Consider the following 27,174-nt stretch of genomic DNA (forward strand, 5'->3'; position numbering starts at 1 on the left):
AATTACTGACATGTTGCTAAGAAACACGAAAGATCGATTGGATTTCAAGTTGAGAAGTAATTTGAATTTCGAAGTAGAACTAGGGCCTAGTTCAAAGTTATTTTTTTAGTCTTGACCATGGATGAAACCATAATCAGCCGATAATATGGCTATGGAAAAACAGAGTGTCTTGAAAGAGACACACCACAGATCAGTGACTGCTCTGGGATACCACCCGTTAAGGCGTGAAATAGTTGCAGGATTTGAAGGTACGTTAGTGGTCCCACTAGCTGTTTTTTGTGTTAGCTGATACCCCTGGAATTGCTAACGAAAGTCGAAAGCCATTAAGAAAAGTCAAACAAAGCTCGGCGCTAATGCAGTTTCGTACCGGTCGACTTTTCCCAGCAGTAAAGTTCGTTGTTCACAAATATCATACTCAATCACATTTCAAGGTCATCATTAATATTAAATTATTAGGGTGACTGCACACAGAGCTAAAAGTAAAACTAGTATTTAGTAAAAGTTTTGCCCTTTTTTTCCAGTTCACTGCAATAAAAATAAAATTAACACAGCCAAAAATAACCCAACTACTTTTTAGTTTACATTTGGTCACTACCATGAATTTGATGTGGCATTAAAGAGGGAAGTTCAGAGTATTTTGTGAATAATGTACCATATTTAAACTAGCACTGCAGGTTTTTGTAGTAATTGATAGGCCTATATGGGGGGTGGGGTGTCCGGACACTTAATATTTTTGAAGCCTTCTTTTTTGTCTTTGGATGACACTAAAAATACGAATTCAATAGTTGTAATCATCTTCTGTTTTGTTCTCTATAATATTACCTAACATTTCGTACTAAACATTTTATGAAACTTTGCTTGTAAATTTTTCCAAATGACTTTCTAAAACTGATCGTCCGGACACACAACCTGTCCGGACACACAACAACTGGGTATAGGCCCTATAGACTTTATAGTATGGCAAATGCAATATGGAAATACACATTTTTCACCTTTCCTTGACCTTGGCTTTGCCTTTAGGATCAAGTGCAATTGATTTCAAAATGCCCTTCCCCCACTACTCCAGAAAGCCCAATGTAAAATTGCACACAAAATATTTGCACTCTGTGTCATCGTGTGTTTCAGCTGTGTGTGTGTTGTGACAAATTATACTACAGTACAGAGCCTATTGGGAGCAATTGGCTGAATTTCATTCAAAATTCATTTGATTATTATTCAAAACCGATTCAAGGATTACTATGAAATTTGTTAGATGTCTATTTTGCACTATTTTCATCAAGATCTGAAAAAATCAGACAGTTTGATGAAGTACTTAGTTGATGAGATAGAAAATTCTTGCGGACTCCCTACCTGTACAAATGTGTAAATACGTAACATTTTACCATCCGTAACAGTTTCTTTTCTGTATGCATATTTCTCATTTTTGCCTTTGAGGCTTTGTTGAAAACGTTTTTGTAATTGGACTTTTTTGTAAGCGCTGAAATAATTTTATGTTCACAAAATACATGTATGCGTACCGCCAGTCCATGGTTTGGACAATTGAAACCGTCTTTGTGAATTTGGGTCAATATTTAGATTTTACACTAATTAGCACATTCCATTACGGTCAGGATTTGATTTCAGCAGTCATCGGGCAGTTTGGACCGAGATCAATATGGTCTCTCTATGGCCCATCCTCATTGCAGTCATATTTCATGCACCTGACAAAGTCAAACTACTCTGAAACAAATGGGAAGTTGCTTCAAATTGAAATACAATTTACATGTTCAAAACAAAATACTGCCCCTAGCTATAGATTTTTTTTTTAGAAATGTTGTCAGTAGACTAAATATATGTAAGCTTCCGAATTTTGCACACAGCTGTAAGAGGGTAGCAATTGTCACTACTTGCAATTTTAGCACCTTGGTCAAGCAGCTGTAGTTCCACAAGGTACTCTTTAGGTCCAGTGTTGTTCATAATTATTTTTCTTTGTTTGTTTTCTTTATACAGATGGCTTCATTAAGATGTGGGAGGTCGAAGGCTACAAGCTCTCTGTCACCACTCATGAACATCAAGGCTGGGTCACTGACTTCCTCTACTGGTATGCAATGGACAGAATACTTCATGAGGTGAAAGATGAAACGATCCATTCAACGAGGGGTAGCCGAGTTGAATGGATCATTATTTCATCTTTCACCGAATGGAGTATTCTGTCCATTGCACGAATGAAAAAAACATTCATTATTTGATTTATATGACACCTAACAGATTTTTTTTTTCATATGAAATTTATGAATGTCGATGCTAAACAGTGCGAGTTCGGTCTGTTGATTGTTACGTCATTACAACATGCACACTGTTGGTGCCTGCAGCTGCAGTCTCGGTGCGCGAGTGCAATGGACAAAATCGTATGGATCCAAAATTGATGACGTCATTGCAAAATGGGCTGAATGAACGATATCAAACAACCAATTATATCACAAGGATCTATCTAGATGTCATAAAATATGCAACATGGAGTACTTTGGTTCCAAGATTTATTGCAATCAGTAAAAAACACAAAATACAATGATAAAAGACAACATACAAGTTTTACCCCCTAAAAAATTAAATTTAATTGGGTACGTGGTATTCTAATTGCCATGGTTTAACTTAGACCACACTTATGGAGTGCCAGTTGTCAACCTATTCAAGAATAAAAAAATGATTCTTATACTGCTGCAAAAAGCTGTCAAAGATGAATTGAGCCGTTAAATAGAAATATATGAAAATATAATTAATTTTAATGAATTAGACTAGGTGGTACATTGGAATTGCCATGAATATGTAAGACATATTAAAATTATTATGAAGCCAGCTTTCCATAGAAGTATGGTTTTGAAATTTTAGATTTGACTAGAGTTAAACCTAGGTTCAAATATCTGAATACCACCTAATGAGTTCACATAGAGAGGAAAGTAATCAAATGGAATTTAGGTGACTGCAAATTCACTGCAAAATTTTTTTTGAGGGGGTACAGAAAATAGTGATTGGCATTTACATTTATCAATGGAAACTGTTGTTTGCCTAAAGAGCAAGCCTTTTCATTGAAACATTGTACACTGTATATCGCTTTTATTTGATTCTTCAGGCTATAACACACAAACACCATATTCTAAGTATTATTAAATGGCCTGTATTCTGAAGTGAGCTCTTGTTCAGTTTAAACTCTTAAGAGTTGTGGTTAATTCATGGATAGCCAGTTATAACAGAAATCTCTAACAGTGGATGTTCAATAAGTTAACAAATTGTTGCTCAGATCATTCATAACTGTTTTGGAATGATGAATAAAATACTTTTCTTCAACATTCAAGCGTAGGGAAAGACAAAACGTAGTAAACAGAGAAATAAACAATGTAAACATTGAAAAAAAAATTAGCTTCCTATATTGTTAGCACAGATTTTAGACCATGCATGGCCTAAGATTTAATGGTGGACTGTAGAATATGCGGCCAAATAGTTTTTAAAACTATTTTTAGCTAAGAATCTGTTCACACTGTATTGTCTTATGTCTTCTGTATACAATATTCGTCTCTATTTTATTTGTCAAGAATAGTACATTAGCATCATTCTATTATATCATTTTATAATTTTATCAGAAATAATTATTACTAGATAGCTTACATTTGAGACTTTTAACATCATGCATGTACATTTCAGATCAGGGTCCCGTTGCATAACAGTTACCATTATAGTAACTGTGTCATCCATTGGTAACTACCATGGTAACAAGGCTCAACAGCCAATCAAAATCAAGGATACCATGAAAGATACCATTGGATGGCACATTTACTATAATGGTAATTTCTATGCAACGGGGAACTGATTTGGTTTCCAAATCATCCCATTTCCTACCCACAAGCTTGACTTCATTATTCTCTTAATTTGATTTCATTCAGGCCAGAAGCCAAGGTAATGTTTTCATCGTCTAACGATGGGACAATCATCGCTTGGTCAACGGCAGCTGCAGTACACGATCACATCTCAGTAAGTTATTTTCCTGAAAATTAGGCCTAAATTCACAAAGGTGGTTTTGAAAACCCACGGTTGAGTCCATGGTTTGTGCAGATTTCCTGTATAAATTACGCTTAATTTAGAACGTATCGGGCGCATGTATAAAAGATGTCCATTGCTGATGCACGCTTTTGTCACAGTGCGCCAAATTGACGCCTGTTGCCGTGGATATCCACGCTATTTTATTCGTGGGTCCACTGTTTTTATTAATGAGTCTTCTCTTCGAACAGTTGAGTCATGAATAAAATAGCGTATCTAACCATGGTAACAGGCATCAATTTGGCGCAATGTGACAAAAGTGCGCATCAGCATTGGATGTTTTTTATACACGTACCCGATACGCGCTAAATTAAGCATAATTTATACAAGAAATCTGCATAAACCATGGATTCAACCGTGGGTTTTCAAAACCACCTTTGTGAATTTGGGCCTTAACGTTTTAAAAATAAATGACAAATCCTTTGTTTAAACTTTATAGCTCCAAAGTCTTCTTATTTTTCAATCCTCAGATGATTTAATATTCATTATGTTTTTTTTTATTGTCAACATTGTTTGAAACTGATAGGTTGATAAATGACTCAAATGACAATACTCATTTTTGATGTTTGCTTCTTTGTAATATCACTATACTTCATCATGTAGTTTACGCTGACTTTGACATTACTTTCGCTGCTTCCTTGAACAGTTTGGTTCGCCTGTATACACTATGGCTTTAAATGTTAGGAGGCATCAGCTCGTCTGTGGCTTTAATGCTTGTATCAGGGTCTTCAGCTTAGATGAAAGTAAGTCTCGTATTCATAATTCTTTTTGCTTTTTTACAATTTTTTCCTCCCTATTTTTACAAGAAAAAAAATCACATTTACATTTGTGTTAAATTCAATAATTTGCAAGAGGTTTCCAGTTCAAGTTTACTTTCTTTCCACTGAAAGGCACAAACAAATACATTCATTCATATACAATATCAATGAGTTAAAACAAATCAGTAAGAATGAACCCATGAACAATGTGCTGAGAATATCAGGTATACAGTATGGGAAAGAGGTGGTCTGTATAAAAAGCAAAGCTTGTTGAGCACAAATCACCTTTGTAACAACAATAAAAAGCAAGACATGAGTATTAAAAATATCAATAGTCTGCATGAAAAAACAAATGCAGATAAGAAAAGGCTAAATAAAAGGTTAAAGATGTACATATATACAGAATTTTCATAAGAAACTGCATTTTTATTTGATCACCACCTTAAATCTACACAACATATATAGATTGCAATGTATGTTCTTTTGAGAGTATATTTACTCTTTTTTTACAGAAAAACCATGTTATACTATAAACATCTTTGTCAGGATACAACTTTTCTTTTACTACTGTTCTTTCTTATTTATATTATTATTTCCTTATTGGTGATATTTCATTTTTGAAATTTTATTTATTCCTTGTTTTTTAATGTTGAAAATATTTTTTTAATTGTTTCTAAAATTTATCATTTTCAAACTGTACATTTAGGCCTAAAGCTTACATGTCTCTTTCCTTCCCCTTCTGTCTTTGTCTATCTATATCTTTTTCCTTTTTATCCTCTTTCTCAGCTTTCCTTCTCTATCTTTCCCTGTTGCTTTCTTTCTTCTCTTTCACTCTATTCTTTACAATTTATTTCTCTTCTGGGGCCCGTTGCATAAAACTTATGCCATAAAAAAACTCTGGCAATTTTTTTAATTTTTTACCAGAGTTTTTAATGTGTAATTCTCAATGGCATAATTCAGTTAATTTGCCAGAGTTTTTTTATGGCAAAAGATTTATGCATTGGGTCCCTGGTGTTCTTTTTCTACCCATTTTCTTTTCCTCACATCCCAGTTCTCCTCTTTCCCCTTGCTGTAAAAGAAAAAAAAAACTTCAGTCTCATGCTTTTTTTCTGTCTTTCTTTCCACTGCCACAGACAGAGAGAGCGGTCATCTAATAGATCTCAAATATTCCTACAACTCCAAGGAGCACACAGATATTGTCAAATGCATAGTCTGTCTGGAGTCAAGGGTTTACTCAGCTGGGTAAGTAGCTTTCGGCAGTTTCTATCTAATTGGTCTAGAAGCAGTTGATCAACTTCTCAGAATTTCTAATACTAAATGGGTGAAAGCTCACTAGGTCTTTTATCAATTTGGTTTATTAACATCACTTGGTTTAAAGACACATGATCATCTCTTTTCTTTTAAAAAAAAGTTTACACCGTGATTCAGATATAAATTACCCAGGGAAGACAAGATTTATTACCTGCTGATGTTACATTATGTCAATGGAAATGACCTTATGGTTTGCACCATTCAGATGCAAATCGCTCAAGAGAAGACAAGATATATTACCAGCTGACGTCAAATGAAGCCAATGGAAATGACCTTACGGTGAAGTCATTATCTCACTTTACTTGTCTTGACAGCTGCCCGAGGCTAATCAGACTTGGCTGAAGAATTTCTTTCTGGTACACCAAGTTTGCATTCCCCCCAAAGTTGCCTGTATCACAGATATTTCCAATACTTTTCACAAACTATGGGATCATCCAATAATCCACTGATTCCCCATGTAGCTGGTGCCTATATGACTTTAATTGGGCTAACTGGTTTCAGGGTACTCTATGTATTTTTTTGTGGGCATATGTTGGTCCTAAAAAAGACCAACCAAACCTGATCAGTGTGTATTTGTCGTCTTCAGGAGTCCATTCTCCTGAAGAGAATCCACACTCCAGAGACGGACAGTCAACCTGACCGAAACCTCAAGTAACCTCTCTTCACTTCATCCTGCTACTACTCAAACCATCGCTACTCAAGCCAGCTCATCTCATCTGGTTTACAGTCCTTTTCAGGACTTCACTCACTTTCAAGAAAAGAATACTTCTAATTTCCTCTTTCCATCCTTTCTCGTCTTTCCATTTCAATCTTTCTGCCTGTATTTCCTTCCCTTCTTCATATTACATATGGTGAATCGTAAACCTTCTCCCCCTTACAAACTCCACCATGCAAACCTACAAAGATCATTTGAAGAATCAACACACTTGTCAAAACGTCAAATTTTGGACATCCTTTTCAGGACCAACATATGCCCACGAAAGAATACATGGTGTACCGTAAAACCACTACACTATTTCTCATTCGCCATGGAAACCTTCAGAAGTTATATTGGGCTAACTGTCATTTAATCTAGTTATCTACGCTATTTTATTCATGAGTCCACTGTTTGAAGAGTGTACTCACTAATAAAATAGCGTGGATAACCATGGCAACAGGCGTCAATTTTGCACAATGTGACAAGAGCGCGCATCAGCATTGGACATGTGGTAAATAAGAGTAATTTATACAGGAAATCTGCATAAACCATGGGTTAAACCGATGGTTTTAAAAACCATCTTTGTGAATTCGGGCCAAGGAGTGCAATCTGACTTGCAACGGTTAGAATTGTAAAATAGCAAGATAATATTTGCAATTGATTGCAAATATTTTCTTGCAACACCCCCATAGTCTGTATGGCCTATTTTGGAGGGAATGTAGGCTCAATCATGAACATGAGATCTTTAGGTTAACTTAAACCTTTCGAGTTGGGATAATGGTCCCACATACCATTTTCTTACATTGTTTTTTATCTTTCCTGATTTATCAGGTTTGACCAGAAGTTGATAATCTATGACTCCTCTTCATATCCTGGCAACAGAGGACTCAATCCTGTTTTCTGGTGAGTACACAGTTCCACAATTTATCATCTGATCATTTCTGTTCCATATCCCCCCCCCCCTCTCTCTCTCTCTCTCTCTGTTTAGATATAGAAGACTTCATCTTTCTGTAGTCATTATGCGGATATTATTTTTGCAGTCCAGAGTCTAGGGCCCGTTGCATAAAATTTTGGCCACAAAAAACTCTGTCAAATTTTTTGCCAGAGTTTTTTAATATGTAATTTTCAATGGCATAATTTTGTTTGCCAGAGATTTTTTATGGCAAAAGTTTTATGCAACGGGCCCCTGATGTAAAACAAAATTTAAAAATGATAGATACTCATTCTCTTTATGTTTAAAATTGAGCATATATAAATGTACCTTTTTGTTATGCTAGGAATTAGTTCTCTTTGTTGAATTTCTACGCATATGTGTATTGTGATACATGGAATTTTTTTTTTTTTCATTAATACATGTACATGTAGTTATAAATAAATCCTCATTAACAAAATGTGTGTAATCACATTTTTCTATTGATTTTAGCCAGTGGCAATCAAATTTGGTAACTGTTTATAGCACAATTTTGCTTTTAAATAAAAATTGCTACCTGTTCAGCAAATCCAGTGCACGTCAACTCGTTCTCGCATGATACTGTATAAGGAAGTGAGCTTTCAAGATTGTAGTGCTTATTAAGAGGTTCATTTACCAGTCATTCCGGGGAAACCAACTCCAGACCAAGAAAAGCTATTACCTTATTTACCAATGAGGCACAATTGATTGGTTTGAAGTCAGTTTCATTTGTGTGAATGGCACTGCATTTGAGCATGCGATGCTGGCCCAGTCATTTTGAACCATGAACCTTCTGATGTGACTCCATTTCTCTTTTGTTTATTTTTGTTATAGCAATCCAAAGGCCCATGACGCAGGTATATCATGCCTGGTGCTTATAAGGGATTCAGAAAACAATACATGGTGAGTCAGAAGATATTTTAATAATAATAATAATAATTGTCACAATGAGAAAAATATATTAATAAAAAAATAATGACAATAATGATGATGATAGTAATAGCTGGACTTATAAAGCAATTTTTTGCCTGAGGATACAAATTACGTGCTACTATTATTACCCCAGGCCAGCTTTAGCTAGAGCTACAACTTAAACACATTGCTCAGTGCATTCAAGGAATCAGTTTTACCGCATACCCATTCACCTCACCTGGATCAAGTACAACTAAAGTGTGAATCAATTCCTTGCCAAAGGATATTGCCCCTGAGACATAGTTCAAAATACAAGTTATTTCCAGTGCTTTTCCGAGAAATCATTATTTATTTATGATTTTTTTTTTTCTTTTGCATGCAGGCTTGTGACTGGGTCGTTCGACAAGGTAGTGAAGATCTGGTCGCAGGATGGCAAGCTGACCCACCGACTGGACGGCTTCCTAGGAACCATCACCGACCTTTGCTACGTACCAAAGAACAAGACCTTGTGGATATCCTCCGGAACTTCACCTGTAGCAGCCCTCTATGATCCCAAGTCGGGAGAAAATGTAAGTGTATATGGACCCTGTGATATAAAGCTTAGACCCCGTTCTCACTACCGTCCTAAAACTAGTTTAGTGTAATCTAGTTTAACTTGTAATGAGAACAGTCAATGTGATCTTGGAAGCAATCTTTCAAACCAGTTCAGAAAACCACCTCTCGATGTAGTTTTGAAGATTGCTTTGCCTCGTTAAACTGGTTTTAGCATAAGTGAGGACACAACCGTTCTTTAGGAAGAGATCTTCTCACATTTCGAGCACGCTTCTCCACACACTGTATCCAAAATGCCTACGCTGCGGTTTCAAATTTCGCGCAAAACATGTCACCCCACTTAGGACGTTCCCATAGCAACAAGATCGCTTTACGTGAAGTGGTTTTGAAAACCACTTTTGGCTGTTCAAATGTGAACGCTAGCAAATTGATCTTCCAAACTGGTTTCGAGTAAACTAGTTTAAGAAATTATAATGAAAACAGTGTCATAGCAGTTGATCATGGGACTGTTTTCTACAATTGATTGTCTTCATTGTTGTGTGTAACCAATTGTAGAAATAATCCCACAATAAATCGCAAAGCTTTATCTGATGGGGTCCAGGATTGTCAACCGTTTCAAACTGTTTCATGAACCATCTAGTCGAGTTTCATTTTATTTTTTTTCTTTGCTGGAATACGAACCCACAATCCACTGTTTCAAAGTTTGGACACTAAATCCACTGGACCACGACGCTACATTGATAAATATGTATGTTGTATTTTCTTAACCAGGTTTCTGATTTCATTGGCACCTTCCAAGACGAGGAGAACGAGAAGTACCACCTTCAGCACATGAAGTATTTCCCAGAACTCAGTCAGGCAGTCGGTAAGTGGTTGGATTCAGACAATGTACTACTTTAGGAGGGAGGTACTCTACCACCAGGGCCCCATCATACAAAGAGTTGCGATTGATCCAATCAACCACAACTATGGAAAGCCAGCAATGTCAATTTCTATTATGTTTGTACAAAATAATTTCTAACTATGATGTTTGATCATACATTCATTGTTTTCTTGCAAATTCAGTGTCCTTCTCTTCGTTTTCAAAGGACATTGTGCACATTTTCTTAGTAAATATTATGACATTGATGGATTTCCATATAGTTGAGGTTGATCGGATCAATCACAACTCCTTATAAGACGGCACCCTGGTCTACACCCAGCTGGCCTAATTCCACTTTTCTACAACTAGTTTGTTGTTTGTTTCGTTAATGTTCGTAAACTTTGCAGGAATGCATGGTCAATGGGGTTCGAAGCCTCCGTGGAATGTAGTTAAAGGTGCATTGGTGCATTGGAGCGCGGAAAGAAAGGATAATGTGCGGTAAGGATACGTTGGGCGTATCATTCTAGCTTGTTCTCTTCGTCACAACAAATTTACAGAATTTAAAATTTGCAAAGTGAAAGTGTTCAAATTCTTACATTTTATGGTAAATCTGATAAACGAATTTACAGGGGAATTTTGCAAAAGTCTCTCACAGTTTTTCCAGAGTTTTTGCTCATCGAGATTTACCTCTGTTTTTTTCACCTGGTATGACTTGTCGCATAATATAGGATAAGAGGTCGGTTCACATGTCACTGTTACTCTACAATACACGATGTATGTTATGTCATTATAGATTCCTAATATCTATCAAGAACGGTGTTCTGCAAGTTTGATATTTGTTTTATCATTTACAATAAAAACGGTCGGTCGGCTCCTAGTCGTCGGGCAAGCTATATCCATATGATATTTGTGATTAGAAAAAGTCTCTTTTATGTATTACTAAATGAATGAATGAATGAATGTAGGAGGTGTGAGGATTTTACAGAAATTATAGAACAGACATTTGGTCTAATTTGCCGCGTAGGCTATACCGGTACCCGTTTTGTCATTAGCCCACTTTGATATTTAACCACTTAGTCAAAATTTATTGAACTATTTGGGATATGAAGTGAACTTTGGACCATTTGCACAATAGACTGAATGTCAATTAGCCCAAGTGATCAATTTGACCTAGGAATGGTTAGACCAAGGGCATGAAGATGAAATGGAGTGATTAACATGAGTACATGTGTTTGGAAATAAGATACGGTATCAAGATAAAAATTGATACATGTACCGAAAAGAAAGTTCAGAAAATGTAGCTTGGAATTAGAACTCAAATTTTGTACAAAGTTACAGTATTCCTTTGACTAAGCACTTTTTAACCTTTTCTTCACCTATTAGAGAGATAGAACTGCCCATGAAGTGCTGGTCACTTTTTAATTCTGTTCTCTTAAATGCATTGTTGCATTTCACTTTTCAGTTCTTTCATTTGTTTATTTCTTTTCTTGTCATGTTGTAGCAAGTAGCAGTAGAAGACACATCTTAATGTGGAAATACAATCCTCAAGGATGCATTACAACTCTCAAATGTAAACACGCTGTTGAGTGTCTTACCTACAGTAAGTTTCAATGCAATTCATCTCGATTAGTTTCAAGTATAAACACACCCGAATATTGTTTGCTTCTGATTGCAGTATGCATGTAAAACCATATGAGGTGCATTATAATTCTCAAATGTGAACATGGTGTCTAGTGTCTTACCGACAGAAAGTTACTATACAATTCAACTGGATTAGTTTCAAGTCTGAACCCACCTTTTATTTTGGGGGTAAAATGCCTCTTTTTCTCTGTTTAATATATAACCATATATGATACATTATAATTTACATCTCAGATTTCAGTCTGCTGTCAATTGTCATGCCTCTAAAAATAATACAATAAGACTCAACCATTTGTAAATTTAAATGCTCCATGTAGTACCCCTGTTTCATGGTTCAATACTTTTCTTCAGGGAGCTTTACGACTCAAATGTATACATGCTGTCTCATCTGCATTAAAGTCTGCCACACAATTACGACTATATATTTGGACAATCATATTTTCCCCTTTAATATTTAACAATTAAAGTACATGTATCTTATGTGTATCTTACATGCTTTTATTTAGGTCAGTAATGATGCTTACCTACAAAGCAGCAATAGTTCAATTAAAATTCTGTAGAGTATCAATGTTTCATCATTTTTCATTTTCTACTTTTATTAGCCAAGAAGGACCCGATTCTATTCTTTGATGGCGGGAGTGATGGTCAAGCCAATAATTGGGAAAGATTGCAAACAAATCACTTCATGTACAGGTTAGTGAATTGGAAATGTTTTTCTCTCTCTTCTTTCTTGCCTAATAAGCCTAATCGCTCTGTAATCATAGAGGCTGAAGCAGTGGCCTTGCATGCGTTGGTGATCAGTGTCAGAGATGCTGGTGCATCTCTGACAACTCCATTTACGTGTATTCCTATATCCTCTTAGGGAGGGCGCTATGAGATTGTGATGTCATATGCATGAGGTCTACATGCTGCCCCCTCACTTTAAATGAACCAGGATATGTATTTTCTAGTTTCTTGGCTTTGCGCTCGACTTTCTATCTGTGTATGTTTCTTTCTCTTCATATATTGTTTTCTTGCCTTATCAGCTCTTTTTTATCTGACTGTTCCTCCAAAAAGATCCTTGAACATATCTAAATCAATATGATATCTTTGAAAACTGAGACAGGTATGAAGTAATGCCCAGATTATGAAGTGAAATTAGGCTTTAGTTCGGATTTACAGTCAATTTTTTCAAGTCTTTGAGTTCAAGAATCAAAAGCAAGAAAACACTGCCCCAATGTGACCATATATGTAATCATTTGGATAATGCAATGTCCCACTATTGACCCAAAGCCAAGAGACATTCCTGCTCACCGAAGCCAAAACCAAACTTGCCCAGTTGAAGAACCAGAAGCGAGAGGAACGTCGCCCTCTTGTGAGCGCATTCGTGCGCAGCCTTCACAACCCGACTCCGAGCAGCTACTCGTACAGCAAGCCCAGCCAAGGTTCCACGTCAACATACAAACACAGCAACTCAGCATTACTAAAGGCACTATTCGTGGAGTCACTGGACTTACTACTACTTGGCTCTGAAGATGGTAACATCTGTAAGTATCTTATCAATCTTTGTCGTCTTTTTCTTGTTAGAGGTAGAGGGTATTATCTGATTTCAATTGAATATGGGGGAATTACAATATGAAATGGGTAAGAGAGAAAAGGAGGAAGAGGCTTGACAATTTTTGCATAAAAATCCACAAACTAAGGAATGTCAGCCACTCAGAGCCGTGTCTTTCATGCAAAAGAATGCAAGCATCCTTTCATCATTTATCACATATTTCACATTAATTTTTCATCCCTTATCACATTCATCATAGAGCAATTCTTTTAAATTGGCAAACTTTTTTCATCTGACCCCCATTTAACTCCATTCTTATTTCACTTCATTAACTGATCAAGCCATGATAATTTCAGAAAATTTCAACCATTCATATGAACTCGAAAATAAAGACAAATCTTTTCAAAAAGGTTAATTATTCTATAGAATTGTCCCTTTTAAATTTTTCATTTCAATTTCTATACTCTTATAGACATCTGGGGTTTCGACGATGCGGCTGTCAACGCACTCCGAAACATGAAACCCTCAAGCGACGATGATCTTCTCAAGAAATACCGCATCCTCCTCGCAAACAACTCAACGGAATCAGGATCAGACAACTCATCAGAATTTGAGGAGACAATATCATTGGAAAATGCCGCAGAGGTAAGGGTTATGTGGATGTGTTGCAACAAACTCACAGGCTCGTATTCTGAAGTCAGGTTTAACTTAGGCCACGGTCTAACTCTTTGCTAAAATTATGGGGGTTCAAAAAATTTTAAAAATTGCCTTGAGCACATAATCAATGTGGATTTGGCGCTTTAGAAATACTTTTTATTATTATCATTCATTATGTTTACTATTTTGTTTCCTTTTGCTTTCATAATGAAGAAAAATACTTCAACTACCATTCACCAGCAATTATGGACAATATAGGTGTCATATGAGTTAATAAATTGGATGTGTCTTGTCAGGGATTTGTGCCCAATTGGCTCACCGTAGTTACAACTTTAAACCAGGGTTAAATTTTAACCCAAGTTCAGAATACAGGCCACAAAGTCTACTGTAGTATATATGGCCCTGGGAAGGGGGAGGGGGGGCTGATGCACCCCCAAGATATACCTGGGGGTGCTGCATGCATTATTTTCCATAGGCAGCACCCCCTGGAATTCTGTAAGGTGTGGCAAATGGATAAATATATAAAACAAACATTTTGTAGTGAAACCTTTTTTTTTTTTTTTTTTTCAAATTTCTTGGGGCCAAAATGACCTGCATTTTGTTTTCAAACTTTTTTTTTTTCTATTTGCTTGTGTCAAATTTCTTGGGCCTAAATGGCCTTCATTTTTTAGTGAAGCCCTTTTTTTGTGTGTGTTTTTTTTCTTTTGCTTGTCAAATTTACATCAGCACCCCCTGTAAAAAAAAATAGTTCCTAGGACCGTGGTATGGTATTAGGTGGATAATGAACAATAATGATAATATTTAGTTCTTGTATGGGACATATCTTTTCCCATGAAACATCTATTGGCACTTCCAAGGAACTTCGATATTATTACCGTTGCCTTTGCTTGGCAAGCCTTTAACCGCTGACAAGCATTTCAAGAAATGAAGTCCTGCCAGGTACACATTCACCTCACTTTGGTTGAGTGAAGCACAATGTGGATCACTTTCTTTTGCTGAAGGAAATTATGCCATGGCTGGGAATCGAACCCATGACACTGTTTCAAAATCCTGAGATTAATCTACTGGGCACAATAAGGGATTGTAGTAGATTTAATGAATAATATACCAAATCACTTTCCGGAGTACTTCGTGAATAAGAAGAAATGTTGGATGCAAATTTAGTTCAAGAACAATTAGGTATCTAGAAAAGGAAGCTTTGAAGTAGCACTTTATATATATATATATATATATATAGGAGATGTTTGCATTGTGCAATCATGTACCCCATTGATGTTCATGAAAGCACATTAAACATGTGAAGAATCAAACTATGTTATATATATATAAGTGTACATTTTTTTAAAACATTGACAAGATACAATATGCATGAAGTGCCAAAACATGCAATTCAGTACAACTCTATCTACACACAATGAGCAGGAAAGTTGAAAATGAGTCATGTTATGAAATCCTTGCAATATTAAATCTTTCTTTCTTATTTATTTACTTTAGACGGATTCAGTGACAAACCGTGTTGCCGGTTTTGTGTGTAAGAACGTCCTGTCTGGCCACAGTAGCTGTGTAACAAGCATGTTTCTTGTAGGCAGACAACATGGCTATGGCACTACATACTTGGTAAGTCAGATTTAGTTAATGCTCTAGAAATGTTCAAAATAATTGATTAATTCTATTTTCTCTTGAAGAATCTCCTAAACAATCTACTACCCTCAAACAGTTGGAAGTGTAAAGGATTATTAGAAAAGCACTGGTGCTGAGGAAGTCCCTCTAGCTCAAATCATGATTGCAGGAAATGAAAATTGGGTGCTTATTTAGGATGATGCCAGTTAGATTGTACCTTAAGCATGTGAGGAAATGGATTTCTGTGATAATTTGTACGTTGTCTAGTAGGTTCCAAATGTTGCTATATGAAACCGAATAAAAATTTGCTATCATATTGCGCATGATGACTACCAGTGGGGAGGGGGAGGGGATGAAAAAAAAAGATGACATATGACTCAAATAAGGCGGTCTGGGTCCCGTTGCTATATATTACCCTACTTATTTGATTGAGAAACAAAAGATGTCACCCTAAGGGGGTATTGTAAGAAAATATATATCAATTGCAAATATTCTGTTGAAATTTTACAATTGATTGATCACTTTTAACAACAGCAAAACACTCTTTTTCAAGAAGCAGATCAACGATCAATCACAAATTTACAATTAATGTCAAGACATATGATTGATTTAAAACCAAAAACAGACTTGGGATTGATCAGAAGTTTCTTGCAACGCCCCATAAGCCTGTCTTGCCCATTGGCTCTGCTCCTGGCTACCACCATACAGTATTAATGTTATGCCACACAGATGTTATGACTCTGATTCTGAGAAGTGAACACTCGCAAGGTTTTAACCACTCCCATCAGTGACACTGGTGTGTTGGCTCAGTTGGTAGAGCGTCCGTCTCACAACCGGGAGGTCAGGGGTTCAAACCCCGGCCACGTCAGACCAAAAAACGTTTAAAGATGGGAGTTGCTGCTACCCTTTTTGACGTTCAACGATTAAAGGGATAGAGCCTCTTCGTTCTGGCGCTGCACAGCGGCTGATCAATTGGGGAAGCAAATTTTTGGAGTATTTAATTTCATGTCTATTTCGAACAATAAAATATGGATTTTCATCATTTTTTTTTTCCTAAAGACATTTTATTTCAAATTCTCTTTGTATCAGGTAAGCTCTGGTTGGGATCGGAGAATATGCATCTGGGACCTGGAGAGTGGAAGGTAGGTTTCTGATCATCATTTTCTGGAAATTATTCCGTTTGAATATTAGGGGATGATTTCATAAAGACTTTCATGCATGGCAACCTGCTTCGCTACATGTTTACGTAACTATTGTGGTATGAATGTATTAGTTAGTAAATTAGTATGTTGTCATTCAAGTGGGTCTATATTATGAAACTACACCGCTCAGAATGTTGAATTATGGGAAATGAACTTGGCCAGATATGAGTAGTTGAGGCCTTGAGGTGAGGCTATTAAGGCTACTGGTTCGTTTCCCCTTTAAAATGTACAAGTTCCATTGGTATGCATTCCTAGATCATGGATATGCTAAAACACTCAAGAATGACACCCCTCTTAGGTATTTTTCAATGGTGGTAAAGGTGGCCGTTTCATAAACCTTGTCACGATAAAAAATTTGGAATAACAGTTAAAAGCTAATGAAATACTTCTGGGTCCCATTTCATAAAGACTTGTAGTTGTTATAATAAGAAATGCAGAATTTCTGTAACAAGTTTACTATCAACCAATCAAATTAAAGGATTTCAGTAGCTTTTAACTGTTACTGTAAATTTGTTATTCTAGCAAGTTTTATGAAACGGGATGCAGATTGGATGATGGGAAATTTGTTACATAAATTGTGCATTTGTTACCATAATATGAAATGGGACACTGATCTATAACACAGTATATACATTGTTTTCTATTTCCTAGATTGGTTGATAGATTTAGGAATGTCTCTGGAGATGGAATGGACATTGAGGAGCTTGCTTGCGATGGTATCGTCATTGACATGGATTACAGCCATTGTAGGTTCGTATAAACATAGAGCTATCATCGGGTGATGTTCGTAGTGAAAAATAGGATGGGTTTTCATTTCAAATTTCTCACACCAAGAGTTGATACTCTCAATTTATTAGAGTGAGAATTTTTTTTTTCTTCCTCCTTTTTTCAGGGTGCATGCATATTCCAGAAAAGGAAGGAGGAGGAAGAACAAGAACAGAAATGAAAAGGAAAAGAAGAAGTAGAGAAGAAAGAAATAAAGAAAGAAAGAAAGAAAAGAGAAAGGGAAAGGAGGCAATAGAAGATGATTTTGATGATGATGATGGTGATAATGATGGTGTGGTGATGATGATGAATAGGGTAAAGACGAGAAAGAATAACAATAGGTGAAAGAAAGAAATGAATAGGATAATAATGTGATGATACTGTTAACCATCTCTCAAGATATGAAGAACAAAAAGAGAGAATCAGAAAGAATGGGGTAAGGAAAATTATTCTGCATCATGGATTCTACTTCTGGGGTCCGTTGCAGAAAGAGTTGCGTTTAAACGCAAGTCAAAAAATCAATCGCAAGTCCCAAATGCGCCCTGTTGATTGGGTGAAAATCAAGTTGCGCATGATTTTTAGAGTTGCGATTGATTGCAACTCTTTCTGCAACGGAACCCAGTTCATCACATTACTGATAGTTATGAATGATGAGAGGAAGTAAGAGAGAAAAAGAGGGAGAAAAGGAAATGATTGAGGAGTTGAAGGGGAGATGAAGAAGAGCAAGGTTGTACTATTGCTTCCATTTACCTAATATTTCAGGAACGAGTTTGCCTGCGCTTCCGGAGACAAGATGGTGTACATCCGGCACTTCAGCCAGGTCGGGACTGAGATGACCTTGAGAAATACACTTCAAGGTCACGAAGGAGAGGTCACACAGGTCAAATGGAGTGACTTCACAGCGAACTGGATCACTTCATCAGAAGATGGGACTATTAGACTATGGGTATGTGAACAGGGCCCCGTCTTACAAAGTGTTACGATTGATCCAATCAATCGTAACTCTATGGAAAGCCATCAGTGTCATGATTTTTTCTACAGGAAATGTGCACAATGTCCTTTGTAAACAAAGAGAAGCACAGTGAATTTTGAAGACAACGATGAATGCATGAATATACATCATAGTTAGAAAATATTTTGAACAACCATGCATAGTAGATGTTGACATTGCTGGCCGTCCATAGTTGCGATCAATCGCAGCTCTTTGTAAGACGGGGCCCAGATTGACTCCTTGCTTTGGAACACAAAGGATAGCAGTTGATCGTACGCTTGATTTTCACGATTGCTTGTACATCGTAGTCAATGGAACAAAATTGTTCTACAATCATTACTAAGCTTTGTGGTACGGGCCCCTGGGCCCCGTCTTACAAAGAGATATGATTGATCCAATCAACCTCAACTATATGGAAATTCATTGTCATATTTTCTCCAGGAAATTTGCCGAATGCCCTTCAGTACACAAAGAGGAGGATACTGAATGGTCAAGACAACGATGAATGCATGAATATACATCTCTAGCTAGAAAATATTTTGAACAACCGTGCATAGTAGATGCTGACATTTCTGGCCGTCCGTAGTTGCAATCGATCGGATCAATCGCAACTCTTTGTAAGACGGGGCCCAGATTGACTCCTTGGTTTGTAACACAAAGGTTGGCAATTGATCGTACGCTTGATTTTCACGATTGCTTGTACATCATAGTCAATTGAATCAATGGAACAAAATTGTTATTCAATCATTACTAAGCTTTGTGGTACGGGCCCCTGGGCCCCATCTTACAAAGATTAAGAGTTATGATCGATCCAATCGACCTCAACTATATGGAAATTCATTGTCATAATATTATCTCCAGGAAATTTGCAGAATGCCCTTTTGTAAACAAAGAGGATACTGAATGGTCAAGTAAAAGATGAATATATAGCATATCTTGAAAACATTTCGAATGAACATGCATCCTATATGTTGGAAGTTGCTGGCGATCCATAGTTGTGGTTGGTCGGATCAATCGCAATTCTTAGTGAGACGGGGCCCTAAACTACATAATTCACATGAGATTTATACTAGAGTTTCTGGCCTGGTTATCATAGCCAAAAGGTTGAAAAATTTCTCTGTGGATTTAAAGTTTGCAGATATGCTCCAACATAAATGTTTTGGTGAGATCTCTCAATGATTCAAACAAAAGCCAATAAGATTACCTACCAAGTGTTTGTATGTTTAAATAAAAAGCATATGCCAAATGATTCTGTGTAATTACAGAGAAATTGGAAAATAAGCATGCTCTTCCATCCGAGTGGAGGGTCTTTATCAAAGCAATAAGCCTTTTCACGGTTGTAAACTGCGCACGAGCAGAAAAAGGTCATTGGAGACAACCATGAAGGTGGCTTTCAAATTCACTGACATAGGCATTTGTGATTTGATGATTATTCATGTATTCCTTTAAAAATATTTATCACATCCAAGCTGAAGAGTAATAAATAGAGCCTTCATAATCACTGGTATTTGACAGTAGCCTTGACAATAGTCAAAATCCAAAGGCAGACAATAAAACAGATTTCCCAACTTTATCCCTGATGTACTATTCTAGTCACCTGGTCTATACAATGCCTATTGTTCTTAGAATTTGAATACTCTACCGGTAAAGCTTACGCAACATCTACATTTGAAAATGATAGTGCTTATCCTGATGAAAAATCACAAAGGTCATTTGAGAAAAGTTGATCAGGAGCTAACCGTGAACTGGCTTATTGTAATACACTGTCCCACATACGCTTATCTGTGTTGGTGATCTTCATTATTCTTGTTTCTCAGCTTGTATTTAATGATTACTCAAAGTTAGGTTCATGCTACTGTACCAGACCGAGATCTCTGATGATATTGTGACAAATACCCTTGATTTTCTGGATCTGGATGTAATACAGTGCAGGACCGTTAGCAGTGGTGTACCTAGGATTTTCCACAGGGGGGGCAAATTCGTCCACCAAAAAATTTGACAAGTCCAAAAAAAAAAAAGGTCTTCAACCACAAATAAAGGATTTCGTACCAGAAAAAAAATTGACAAGCAAAAAAAAAAAAAGGTCTTCAAGACTTGTCAGGGGGGGCAGGGATATGTCCCTTGCATGGGTTGTGACTCGTCAGGGGGGGCAGTCTGCCCCCCCCCCCCCCGTAGGTACGCTAGTGACCGTTAGGTATAATGCACCGGGCTAGGAGAGGGCGCAAATGAGTCTAGTCGAAACGTAGGTGGCTTTCTTCGATCTTGGCTATAAACACCTCTGGTGATGTACTGCTGACAACTTCGTTAGGGAGTTGATTCCAGGCCAACGTTGTATTCACCAAAAAAAAAAGAAGATGTTCTCAACATAAATATTGTGTACTGTAACAACAGGTATTAATGAGCCTAGTTAGGAATCAGTTCCATTTTTGAAAAGCAGGCAATCAAAATCCATATGTTTCCTATTTATTATATATTTTTATTTTTTTGTTGTCTTGTTTTGTTTCAGAGTGCAGATGGAATGACGTGTGAGCAGGTTATTAACACCCATGGCCCAGTATCTGCTATATGCCTTGATAATGTATCAAAGTGCATCGTGGCAGGAGTTCACAACGTCATCAAGTAAGTTACCGATTGTGTTATATTTACATACCATACCTGTTTATAGGCAACAGTTAAACCTCCACAATCCAAGTTTGAAGCAGGTGTATCAGCCTACGGTCAGGCGGGCGCAGGGTTGGTTGGGCACAATTACTTTCTTCAATTACAATTACAATTACAATGTTTATTTACAATTACATTTCAATTATATTACTTTTTTTCTATTACAATTACCAATTACTTTTGTCCATTGCAATCACAATTACTTTCTATGAAAGTCATAAATGAAATCAATTTGAATTCTGTATGTACAAGCACCACCTATTTCAACATAATTCTAAGTTATAGAGAAACTGACAATTAAAGCTTCTTTATTTACAAGATAAAGATTTATGTTAAAGAGCACAGATTCTGCCTATTACACCCTTTGATGCTGAAGTAGTTGACATGAAAAAGGTCATGCGATTAAATCATGAATAAGTAAGTTCATTGTAAAGTAATTGAAAACAATTAAAAGTAATTGACAGTAATTGAAGTCAAATACATTTTTTTCAATTACAATTACTTTACCTTTCAAAATTTCAATTACAATTACTATTGCTCAAAAAAAAGTTATTGATTACGTAATTGATCAATTACCTTGTAATTGAGCCCAACCCTGGACTCAGGCATGTGGTCAGTCCGTTCCAAATATTAAGGAGAGTCCTCATGAAATTGGGCACAAAATACTGGTCTTTGGGGTAAAGACACGCAAGATCCATTTTCCAATTGTGTTTAAAACTGCATTGCCATGGTAACTGCATGGGGCGGGGCGGGGGGGTATTAATCTCCTTCAATGATATATCTCATTAAAGTTTCTAAAAGGACATTGCCATGGACTTTGTAGACTGAAAGAATTACGGGGTATAAGTTTGGACTTTTGATCTTCATTTGCCTCTCTCCACCCATGTGTAGTAAATTGGTACCCAGTCAAATGCTCACGAAAGCATGTGATCAGAGTAGCCATGCCTAAAACCAAGTAATGATATGCTACACTTGTATTTTGTAGTTGATGACATATAAATGTTGCATATTGATATGATTCATAATCGATAATGAATCCACTTTTTATTTGTATCTTCTATCATTATAGAATTCAGAAAAGATAAAACATTGCCTTCAGTAATGGCTTTTCCTCAATAAAAGCTGGATTTATTGCATTTTCTACAGGATCGAAAGCGCAACTATCATAACCTGGGCATTAGCTCAGATAAGCCACTGCTTAAATTTAGAAGTAACATAACTCTACCATTCTATCGCCCTCTCTCTCTCTCTCTCTCTATCTCTCCATTTGATAGGGTTTACAACCCTAGCAAGAACAAGCTTCTGCAGACCAACTTTGGACACACAGATTCCATTCGTTCCATCATTCATGTTCCAGAAAGAAGCCAGGTAAGCCTAGTTTTAGACCATTGAATACCATTTAATTGTGTTCAGGTAATAATGTGTGTTTTCCTTAAGCCCGGTGCACACTATGCGATCCAATTCGATGCAATTTTTTCAATAAATCGCATTTTGCTTTCAATGAGAAGGTTCCAAGAAGTGAACTTATATTATTTGAAGTTCAACATTGTGTTAGGAATAATAAAAGCATAATTTTGCTTTGCGACAAGTCCTATGGTAGGAGTAAAGTGCAAATTGGCTTCAAGTCGCAGCCGATGATGACGCTATTGTGATTTGAAATTGAATTGCTTTTATTCCTACAGGGAGGCTTGAACTAGACTGAATTTTGATTTCAGAACTCATATCACTATACTGAAATCAGGGTCCCATCTTACAAAGAGTTGCGATTGATCTGATCAATCGCAACTATGGACGGCCAGCAATGTCAACATATTAAATGCTTGTTTGTTCCAAAAAATTCTAGATATGAATGTATATCCATAAATTCATTGTTTTCTTGACAATGTGGTGTGTTCTCCTTTGTTTACAAAGGACATTTTACAAATTTCCTGTAGAAGAAATTATGGCACTGATGGATGTCCATAGAGTTACGATTGATTGGATCAATCGTAACTCTTTGTAAGACGGGGCCCAGGTCTCTAAGATTTTATCGGCTTGAATGTTCATCTCAAATGTTATTACAATATCTTTGAAATTCAGATCGCATAGTGTGCGCTGGGCTTTTTACTCTAGCTTGAGTTTTCTCAGGCATAGGACTCACTGGGTGGTATTTAATAAGTAAATCTAGGTTTAACCCTAGTCTAAACTAGAATTTTAAACCACAATTTTATGGAATGCTTGGTTTCATAATACCTTTTCAATCTTATCAGCAAAGACCAATTCATTCATTAAAATTCTTTTTTGTGCGTGTGTGTGTGTATTTTTGTATGCTTCCCATTTCACGACGCAATTAATTGTGTGATAACTTTTTGCAGCGGGATAAGAATGATATTTTATTCTAATTGGTGAATAAGTTGACAATTGGCACTTCGTAGAAGAGTAGTCTAGGTTTAATTCTCGTCAAATTTAGAATTCAGAGACCGAATCTCTGTGTAATTCTGGGTTCCATGATTTGATTTTGTTCTCAGCAAAGATATTGTACCAATTCATTAAAATTCATTCTATAATCATTCCCATTTCTTCCCATTGAACAACAAATGGGCGGGAGTTGGCTCAATCGGTAAAGCGTCTGCCTGTCAACTAAGGTCGTGGGTTCGAATCCACCCCAGGCGGATGACTGAAGCCTGCGTTGGGTGCGGGCGCGTCGTGGTCTAGTGGTTCTGACTCTCGCCTTTCAAACAGAGGGTCGTGGGTTTGAATCCACCCCAGGCGGATGACTGAAGCCTGCGTTGGGTGTAAAACGTGTCCCTCCCCCTTGTTCCACTCCATCCTTTGGATAGGGATGTTAAATGGAGGTCCCATGTAGAGAAGATTCACTACCTTTGCACGTCAAGAACCCTCTGCACATTCGTATAAGAGTAGGGGAAGCTCCGGTGTAGTGGTCCACCTGCTTCCCCCCTAATCAGTTATATCGGAAGAAGAAAACCTGAGGGTGAGAGTGATTTAGTTTGATGGCATAAGTGATGCTAAACAAAGATAATAACAAATTTCATTATTTTCATATTTTCCTTCTTTTGTTTTGCAGTACATATCCGGGTCATGGGACGGCACATTAAGAGTCTGGAATGCATTCCGGGTAGCTACCCGAAAAAAGAAGGCCGCACGGATGGAGGAGAAGAGGGAAAGCATCTCGAATTTCAAGAACAAGAATCAACCAAATTATCTGATCGAGGATGAGCAAGAAATATAGCTCTGTTTGCTCCAAATATGGTTGGAAGCAAAAATGAGATACTACCGGGGGGAGGGTGTTTCACAAAGATTTCAGTCTGACTTAATATCGCACTTAAATTTCCAGTTGTGTGTGATATGTAAGCATAACCCCATTGGTCATATCCTTGTCAGGGGTGCGCCGTACCTCTTCATCATTAACTTGTGTTAAATATCATGTGCAAATGGGCACCTAACTTTAATCAGACTTTTGGGATGTTGCAAGAAACTTGCAATTGATCACAAGATGATTTTAGGACCCAAATCAATCATAAGTCTTGCAGTTAATCAAATTGACTATTGATCTCTGGTCTCCTTCTTGTATTGACAAGAATGAATTACATACATACATAACAGGTACTTATATAGCAAAAATATGATCAAAGCGCTTTACAATGAACAACTACTACTAATAATAATGAATTACATTAAACAGCACATAACAATGTATCTAAGGGGGACTGGTGCCTGATCTTAATGCCCTGTTCACCCGCAGTTTCAGGAACTTGCCCAGAAGGCAATCCGGCAGGCTCATAACTCACAAGGGCTCTACAAAACCACCAGGCCTAGGCTAAACCCAAACGCAAAATCAACTTACGAAAGCGTGCCATACTCACGAAAAAAAGAACTAAGCATGAGTAGTTAAACCACTCGTTACACCAACAAATCATATAAGGAGAGCAAGTTTCAATGTAGCAAATGTGTTTTAAGCAGAGATTTAAACTTGTCAGCAGATCTTAGTGTAAACAGGCAGTTGATTGCATAATTTGGGCACAAAATTAGCAAATGCTTCATCACCATATGATTTGATTTCTTTTATTCAAAATTGATCTATCACTTGTGAATTTGCAACTGAAGTTTGCAATTGATTGCAAATATTTTCTTGCAACACCCCCCAAGTCTTAATTCTTTGTGAAACACCCAATGGATAGAGTAGAATACTTTGATGGAACATAGAAGCAACTCGTAGGTAACAGATATTAACAATTAGACTAGCAGTTAGACCAACTCAGATATATTGAGAGGAGTACTCTTTAGATAGTGACAATCATTGATGTAGATAGTGAGAGAAAGAAGGTGTGCGGTACAGATAGGTATGGAGAGAGAGAGAGAAGTAAAGAGAGATAGAAGAGAAAGAGAGAGATGGAGAGAGAATGATCAAAAGTGCCTTGAACACATAATCCTTGTGGATTTGGCAATTTAGAAATACTCTACAGTATAATATTTATTTAAAAAAAACAGAAAGAGTAGAACAGAGTAAGAAATGGATTAGTAAGAAGTGCAATAAAAGAAAATATATACAATGGAACAGAAGATGAAAGGAAAAAACAGAGAAATAAAGTTAACATAGTGGATGAAAACTTAAACGAAAAATAAATGTAACGGTTTTTAATTCACCAGTGGGTGTGAAGTAACTTAAACCAGCTGTCATATTTGACAGACAAATGCACACAGGTTCAAAGAGACACATAAGATATGCAAATAACATGTCACTAGCTTTTGATTGATAGTACATATTTTCTATGGAGTGAGGTTAAAAGCAACGAAAGTAGTCATTATTCAGCTGTGTTTGGAATATTGAGTTTTCTCCCTTGACGTGTATTTTTGATGAAACAATATCACTATATTTTTGTTTAAATAATTTAGGAGAATATAGAAACAAGCATTTGCACGTGAATATGGCTGATATCGCTGATACAAAGCACCGATGATAGAAGATATAAATGTCAATAGAAGCATGAATGTTAAGGGTAGAAGTGTGAATAGAAGCATGAATGTTAAGGATAGAAGTGTGAATAGAAGCATGAATGCTAAGGGTAGAAGTTTGGATAGAAGCATGAATGTTAAGGATAGAAGTATGAATAGAAGCATGAATGTTAAGGATAGAAGTGTGAATAGAAGCATGAATGCTAAGGATAGAAGTGTGAATAGAAGCATGAATGTTAAGGATAGAAGTATGAATAGAAGCATGAATGTTAAGGATAGAAGTGTGAATAGAAGCATGAATGTTAAGGATAGAAGTATGAATAGAAGCATGAATGTTAAGGATAGAAGTGTGAATAGAAGCATGAATGTTAAGGATAGAAGTGTGAATAGAAGCATGAATGTTAAGGAAAGGAGTGTGAATGTCAAGGATAGAAGTGTGAATAGAAGCATGAATGTTAAGGATAGAAGTATGAATAGAAGCATGAATGTTAAGGATAGAAGTGTGAATAGAAGCATGAATGTTAAGGATAGAAGTATGAATAGAAGCATGAATGTTAAGGATAGAAGTATGAATAGAAGCATGAATGTTAAGGATAGAAGTATGAATAGAAGCATGAATGTTAAGGATAGAAGTATGAATAGAAGCATGAATGTTAAGGATAGAAGTGTGAATAGAAGCCTGAATATTTAGGGTAGAAGTGTGAATAGAAGCATGAATGTTAAGGATAGAAGTGTGAATAGAAGCATGAATGTTAAGGATAGAAGTGTGAATAGAAGCATGAATGTTAAGGATAGAAGTGTGAATAGAAGCATGAATGTTAAGGAAAGGAGTGTGAATGTCAAGGATAGAAGCATGAATGTTAAGGGTAGAAGTGTGAATAGAAACATGAATGTTAAGGACAGAAGTGTGAATAGAAACATGAATGTTATGGGTAAAAGCGTGAATAGAGGCATGAATGTTAATAGGAAAAAGTGAGAATAGAAACAGTATTGTTAATGATAGAAGTATGAATATAAATAAATAGGTTTATGATACTA

General features: G+C 36.6%; 1 protein-coding gene across 2 annotated transcripts; it reads left to right on the forward strand.

The window, feature by feature from the left end:
- LOC129266239 (uncharacterized WD repeat-containing protein alr3466-like) lies at nucleotides 1–27,049 on the forward strand. 2 transcript variants are annotated; one of them, XR_010294450.1, is made up of 21 exons: nucleotides 5–248; nucleotides 1,990–2,080; nucleotides 3,918–4,005; nucleotides 4,718–4,814; nucleotides 5,963–6,071; nucleotides 7,669–7,740; nucleotides 8,621–8,689; nucleotides 9,081–9,267; nucleotides 10,022–10,115; nucleotides 11,614–11,712; nucleotides 12,356–12,446; nucleotides 13,026–13,279; nucleotides 13,760–13,932; nucleotides 15,439–15,561; nucleotides 16,654–16,706; nucleotides 17,418–17,516; nucleotides 18,294–18,477; nucleotides 21,029–21,141; nucleotides 22,458–22,624; nucleotides 23,296–23,810; nucleotides 23,905–25,712. XR_010294450.1 is itself a non-coding variant. In XM_064103756.1 (20 exons), the coding sequence occupies exons 1-20, from the start codon at nucleotides 146–148 to the stop codon at nucleotides 24,410–24,412; spliced, it is 2,358 nt and encodes a 785-aa protein (XP_063959826.1). In that variant the 5' UTR covers nucleotides 1–145; the 3' UTR covers nucleotides 24,413–27,049. The 2 variants fall into 2 exon arrangements, 1 of the variants encoding a protein (XP_063959826.1); XM_064103756.1 differs by lacking the exon at nucleotides 23,296–23,810 and having other exon boundaries at nucleotides 1–248; nucleotides 22,458–22,551; nucleotides 24,248–27,049.
- Nucleotides 27,050–27,174: the final 125 nt, after the last annotated feature.

The sequence above is a fragment of the Lytechinus pictus genome, chromosome 8 (genome assembly GCF_037042905.1).
Source record: "Lytechinus pictus isolate F3 Inbred chromosome 8, Lp3.0, whole genome shotgun sequence".
Classification (NCBI taxonomy): Eukaryota; Metazoa; Echinodermata; class Echinoidea; order Temnopleuroida; family Toxopneustidae; genus Lytechinus; species Lytechinus pictus.

Excerpts from the sequence above, each read along its gene's own strand:
- LOC129266239 (XM_064103756.1), top strand. The coding sequence starts at position 146 with ATGGCTATGGAAAAACAGAGTGTCTTGAAAGAGACACACCACAGATCA. Across the intron at positions 12,447-13,025 it reads ACAAATCACTTCATGTACAG|CCAAGAGACATTCCTGCTCA; the intron begins GTTAGTGAATTG and ends ATTGACCCAAAG. Across the intron at positions 15,562-16,653 it reads GCTATGGCACTACATACTTG|GTAAGCTCTGGTTGGGATCG; the intron begins GTAAGTCAGATT and ends TCTTTGTATCAG.